Genomic DNA, 6000 nt, shown 5'->3' with positions numbered 1-6000 from the left:
GTGCAGAGTGGCTTCTCCAGGAAAGAGATCGGTCCCCGGCTCCCAACACCCTAAGACCTCTTTCCCTGGCACACTCACTAGCCTTCATGTCCTCACGGCCAATTTCAGGAACAGGGAGGCTCAAAGAGAGCTTTAGCTCCTAATTAGGCCAGATGAAACCACTAATCCCTGACTCCTTATCTTGGCCCCTGACCCTTCACCCCGGGATCCTTGACCCCTCGCCCTGGGGCTTTTGACATCCTCCCTCTGCGACCCATCCACTTCACCCGGGCCCGGGTTCCCAGGGCTCACGGCCAAGTGCAGGGACAGGAGCGAGGGTCTGCTCAGGACGGGGCGACCTTAGGACCCGGGCTCAGAACCTGGTCGGGGACCTGGCTGGGAAAGGAAGGCGGTGGCTACTCCGACGCGGTGACGGCGCGGGAGGGCGGAGGCCGGGGCGCCCCAGCCCCCCGCCCCCGCCGGCCCTGACGTCAGAGCCAGACCCGGTAAACTGAGCGGCGGCCGCCGGGCGCTGGGGCGGAGACTGCGACCCGGAGCCGCCCGGACGGACGGAGCCCACGGCGGCCGGGGCAGGCAGCCGCAGACCACCCGAGGTAACGCCGACCCCGCTCCCTGCCCGCGGGGCTCGGCGCTGGGGACGGATAGCCGCCCGGGGCGCGGGGGAGAGCGGGGCCCGGCCGAGGGCGGGGGAAGCCCCCCGAGGCGCCGCGCACGGGGCTCCAGGGCGTCCCGGGAAACCCGGGGCGCAGGACGCACGGTGCGCAGGGGTCCCGCGGCACTTTCAGAGCGCGCAGCGGGTGAAGTGGGACCCGCGGGGGCGGCGGAGAGCCGGGCGGCCCCCAGGATCGGGCCCAGACGGCGTTCGCGGGCGTTATTAACAAGGAGCGCAGGTGCCGGTGAGAACGCGCTCGCCGAAGGTAAGCCGAGGGTGGGACGCCAGGGACCATCCGGCGCCGCCCGGTGCGCGCCGCTCCCCGAGCGCCCCTTCGGCGGCCGGGCCGGGCGAAGTCTGGGCCCTGGGGTTGGGGGAGCCCCCAGCCCGGCAGAGCCCCTGACCGACCGCGCGCCGCGCCCGCAGCCGAGCCCCGGAGCCATGGCCCTGAGCGACCTGGCACTGCTCCGCTGGCTGCAGGAGAGCCGTCACTCGCGGAAGCTCATCCTGTTCATCGTGTTCCTCGCGCTGCTGCTGGACAACATGCTGCTCACCGTCGTGGGTACGTACGGACCGGGCGTCCCCCCCTCCCCGGGTACCTCTTCCCAGGGCGCCCCGCTTACCCGAGCGCGGTTCGGGAAAGTTGGAGAACACGTTTTGCAAAAATACATTCCCCAAGACTGCCTCGTCTAGGCTAGTAGCCGTGTTTGTGGCTTCGTTTTCCTGGCGGTCCGGTCAAAAAATGTGACAGCAGATAAAACCCAGAACTTATGTTTCCTCCTGATAATTTCCTGCTTCCCCTTGTCACTTTCAACACGATTAAAAAAAAAAAAATCTGTTAAGGAGGAGCAATTCCCAGGATTCAAAATAATGTTATAATAATTATTATATATTACGCTACCCGGAAAGGTGGGTCAATAATGTGGTCTATCACCTCAGGGAACAGGTCAAAATCCCTCCCTCCATAAAAGGAAGGGACATTTAAAGGTAGTGATTCCACAAATGACTTGACATGGAGATGTTACAGGACCCACATCAAGAGCAATTTTAACAGCATTGGTTTTCATCTTTTTCCTGTAATGGATTTTTGAAAAACTAAATAATTGACATCCAGTTCTCTTAATTAGCACCATTAACAGCAACAGATTTGACATGCTTTTCCTTAAAAAAATCCCAATTTTTAATGAATAAAAAATGATTTTTTAAAGGGTTGTTTCCCTTCTCTCCATTTAAAGTTCTCTCTCGATGGTTTTCAGAACATCACACAGTCAGGGTTTCACTTCCAGGAATATCAGAGCTGGGGCTGGGGCTGGGGGTGGGGTGCTCATCTGAGTTCAGTAACAAGGGCCCGAGGCCTCCTTTGTCTTGAATGCTCTGTGATGCACATGCCCAAAGCTTCCAGTACATCAGTTTTTCTTTTCCTCTCCGAAAGTCTCAAGAAGTCTCAAATCTTCCAGGTTGTATGAAACATTGAAGCTTCCCACTCAAGTAAGGGAAAGATGAAGTGGGCCTGCTGCAGAATTTCCGAATTATTACTTCCTGCAGGTTTATTCTTTTCTAAGACACCTAATGAAATTTAGCTTTCTGTTTCCTTGATTCATTCACTTAAAGGTCTTTCTAGCCTCTTTCTGAGAAGCACTGGTTGACCCCAGGTCAGCACTGATTAGACTTCAGACCGAATCTTGCTTTCCTAAAATATTCCTGTGAAGGAGCCCTGTAATGGGAAAGCCCACAAAGAACAGGGATCTCTGGGGCGGGTCAGGTCTGCACAGTAGCTGGCCCTGAGAGCTCTCACAGCCTCTGGGGCTTTGTTCGCAGAGCTGAGCAACGTGAAGTTGTTCAATGTCGGCGTGGAGGTCCCATTCCCGAGGCAGACATGCCACTTGTCTGGGCCTCATTTAGCGTTTGACGAGACCGTGGTTTTGCTGGCTTTGGTCCCGGGCAGGGTTTCAGTGTAATCACCACTCTCCTGCTCTTGTTCCCAGTCCCCATCATCCCAAGTTACTTGTACAGCATCGAGCATGAGAAAGATGCTATAGAAATCCAGACTGCCAAGCCAGTGCTCAAAGCCTCCACCGTCGGCGGCTTCCAGAACATCTTCTCCTATTATGACAACTCCACCGTGGTTGCCGGCAATAGCACCGGCCACCTTCAGGGGGCGCTGCTGCATGAGGCCACCACGCAGCGCACAGTGACTAACAGGTCCACCGCCCCTTCCGACTGTCCCAGTGGAGACAAAGACCTCCTGAATGAGAACGTGCAGGTCGGCCTGTTGTTTGCCTCGAAAGCCACCGTCCAGCTCCTCACCAACCCGTTCATAGGACTGTTGACCAACAGGTGGGTTATATCATTTTGGTCAAAAAGTGTGATATTTATATTGTTCCAGATCACTTCCCCCTGGGATTTTTGCTTCTCATTCATTGATCAGAATCTGGAAAACCAAAGCTGGGGAAAAAGCCAGTCTCCTTCGCCTTATGTTTCTGTCCTTACTCAATCACGATTTCCCATTTGGTCTTCCTTTTCATTGCCACCATGGCCATCCTTGGGGGATTGTATGTGCCATGTGGCTTTCTCGTCTCTTGCACCTCTGGTCATGAGCTTCCTATTAGACAGCTGAGGTGGTTTCCTTCAGGGCTGGCGTGGTCAGTGCTCGTGGGGATGGCCAGGTGGGGAACGTGGCACATAAGCTGTAGTCCTGCTGTGTATGTGAAACATCTCGCTGACCCCGAGGTCCTAGGCAGTGTACCAGTTCTTCCCCTGCCACTTGCTAAGCTGCATCCACGTGCACAAAGGGAAGAGGCTTTTTTTTCTGGATAATTCAAGCTGCCCAAACTAGCTCTATATTAATCTCAATGTTCTGGAGTCTTTTGGGACCCACATTACTTTGAATAACTGTTCACATTTCCATTGCTGGTGGCCATCCAGCAAGTATTTGCTCTTCTACAGCTGAGGTGGGCCAGCTCTGCCTGATATATGGGGGCTCCCAGTACAGGACAGGGGGCTTGCAGAGGAGGGGAGGAGGTGTCAGCTGCAAAGAGTGGGAGCTGGTAGAGTGTGAGTGGTGGTGGGGGGCCGCTATATAACAGTGTGACCCCAAAGGCAGCAGTGTGAAAAATGCGGCAGTGCCCAGAGTCCTACCTGTGAACCAGGCCTAGTAGCAGGAACCAAGACAAGGACTAGAGAAAAAAAGAGAATAAAAGAGGGGGCGGGGTGAACTGAGGAGGGTGGGGCTGGGGGGACCCGGCGGGGCTGAGCTATAAGAGGCCCCATATGCTAGATGAGAGAGGAGTGGGGCTTGTTTGGGGGGCACTTGGGACCCACTAGAGGTTCCGAAGCCAAGCTGCAGTCAGGGAGCTGAGCACAGTTTTAAGCCAGTCAGCCCAGCACCCCCTGCAGGCTGGGAGCAGGGAGGCCTGTACATTTACCAGGCTTTGGCCTTGGGAAAGGTGGAGCAGGGCTGGCCGGACCTTTTATTGAAATATTATTAAGTATTTCAAGATGGCAACAACAAGCGTTAAACCAAGCAGGGGACCCTTCTCAGAGCGGGGCCCACTTGGCGGGGTGGGAGGCCTGGGGCGTTGGCAGGGGCTCAAAGAGGGGACCCGCCCTCCTCCGCACGAGCTGTCCTCTGGCACGCAGGTTGCTGGTAACGTACTCATGGTGAGTCCGATGGAAGCACATTTTCAACTTCTGTGATTCGATTTTCTGCGCCGAGTAGGGCCACTGAATCCATTTTAACCATCCCAGGCCACATCCAGCCTGCAGTTTGCTGTGTAGTGTTATCAGGCTGCTGCATAAAATGCCGAGCAAGTTAACGCAGGACGCTAGGCTGACTGGGAGCCCACCAAGAGGCACCATTATCGCGGTGACGTTCGGCGGTTCCTCTGTTCTTCAGGAGGAAAACCAAACAGACCTTCGTAGTTACAGGGTTTTCTTTCTTTTCTCAAGCCTAAGAGCGCTTCTTAAAATGCATCTGGTATAATTACAGAAAACAGCTCAGGGTTTTGTATTCTGAGAAAGCAAACAGCTCAAATACTCTATGGGAAAATTGAGGACATTATTGTAATAACGCCTTGCCAATCACTTGGACGTGAATGTCACTAGCTGTACAGTGTAATACTTAGAAACTCGGCTGAAATGATGTGTGTTCCAATCTTCCAAACGTAAATGGCAAATGAAAAGCTTACAAAAAAATCCCATTCTTGTTTTTAATGCTTCGCTTATGCTACCGGGCAGCAGCTTGTTTAAAACCAGTGAGACCTTTCCCCTAGTAGATACTCCAAACGCTTTGACATTGCAGCCACCTAAGGCTCATGTTTGGGGCTCCCAAAAAATTATCTGCCAAGAGAAAACTAATTTCCTGTAGTGACCTGTGAGATTTAGTCTATTGGTATGATGCGTAATCCACTTTGGAACTTATTGAGGGCAAAATTTTAATCCCTAGCTGATTTCTCCCAGCTCTCCAGCAAATTTCAAAGTAATCTTCATCTTCTAGCACTGCCTTGTCATGTGGAAATGCAAACAAGTTTTAATATTGATGTAGGACAACACACTCTGTTGTCCCTCCAAAATGATCATGATAAGTAATTTTTTTCTAATATTTTCCAAGCCCAGTAGATATGAATTTGGGGACTTTCAGCATTTCTGGGCACTCCACGGCTCTGCTCAGAGAAGTGATAAATACATTTCCCTTTACAGACTCTTTCCTTGTGAGCCATTGCAAATAGCCTTCTGATGTAATTTGTGCCAATCACATCCGCAATTACCAACAAGACGTGTGACTCACATTTTCAGTGTTGTAAAGAAGTGAGTTTACAGTAGCATTTTACACTTGGTTAATATGTTTCTGGTTAAAGAGTAGTTAAAACATGAAGCATCAGATCTTGAGGAGACTTTAGCAAAAGCTTTTGGGTCCATCTTAGTATTTTATAGGCAAAAGGGTTTGCTACTCAGGAGGAGAAAGCATTTGTCCAGAGTCTGGCCAATGGCTTCCTTCCTTCCCTCCCGTTCTTTCCATCTGCTTACTGTTACACAGTTTGTACCTTTGGCTACGAAATGTAAACAATGCAGGTCAAAATCTGTCTTTTTTGCATCTACTTGGGCTCTCCCTTGTTGTGCCAGGCTGAATGAGGGAAGGTCCAAACAGTAAGTTGTTGGGTGCTATTTTTATTCAATGGGAGGGAGTTTAGGAAAAATCAGCCTGATTTTTGGGAAATGGATCCTCCCTCACCTCCCTGGCCCTAGAAAAATATCTCTTTCCAGTCCGTGATGTGAGCTGATCCAACTTCCCAGTGTCTCTGCAGTGCTTCTGATAGTGGGGAAAAGAAAGGCCTCCTGCATCCCCAAAG

The 6000-nt window shown here is 52.2% G+C and overlaps 1 protein-coding gene across 1 annotated transcript in view; it reads left to right on the top strand.

Annotated features, from left to right (window-relative positions):
- Positions 1-1077: 1077 nt before the first annotated feature.
- The window catches only part of SLC18A2 (solute carrier family 18 member A2), a 35220-nt gene continuing 30297 nt past the window's right edge, over positions 1078-6000 (top strand). The window contains exons 1-2 of the mRNA XM_036828185.1: positions 1078-1214; positions 2638-2989. Of these exons, the coding sequence (XP_036684080.1) occupies positions 1094-1214; positions 2638-2989 (473 nt within the window). The 5' untranslated portion in view covers positions 1078-1093. The remainder of the gene's footprint in view (positions 1215-2637; positions 2990-6000) is intronic.

The sequence above is a fragment of the Balaenoptera musculus genome, chromosome 16 (assembly GCF_009873245.2).
Source record: "Balaenoptera musculus isolate JJ_BM4_2016_0621 chromosome 16, mBalMus1.pri.v3, whole genome shotgun sequence".
Classification (NCBI taxonomy): Eukaryota; Metazoa; Chordata; class Mammalia; order Artiodactyla; family Balaenopteridae; genus Balaenoptera; species Balaenoptera musculus.
Note: the sequence above shows the minus strand (reverse complement) of the source record. Positions and strands in the feature narration are given on the sequence as shown.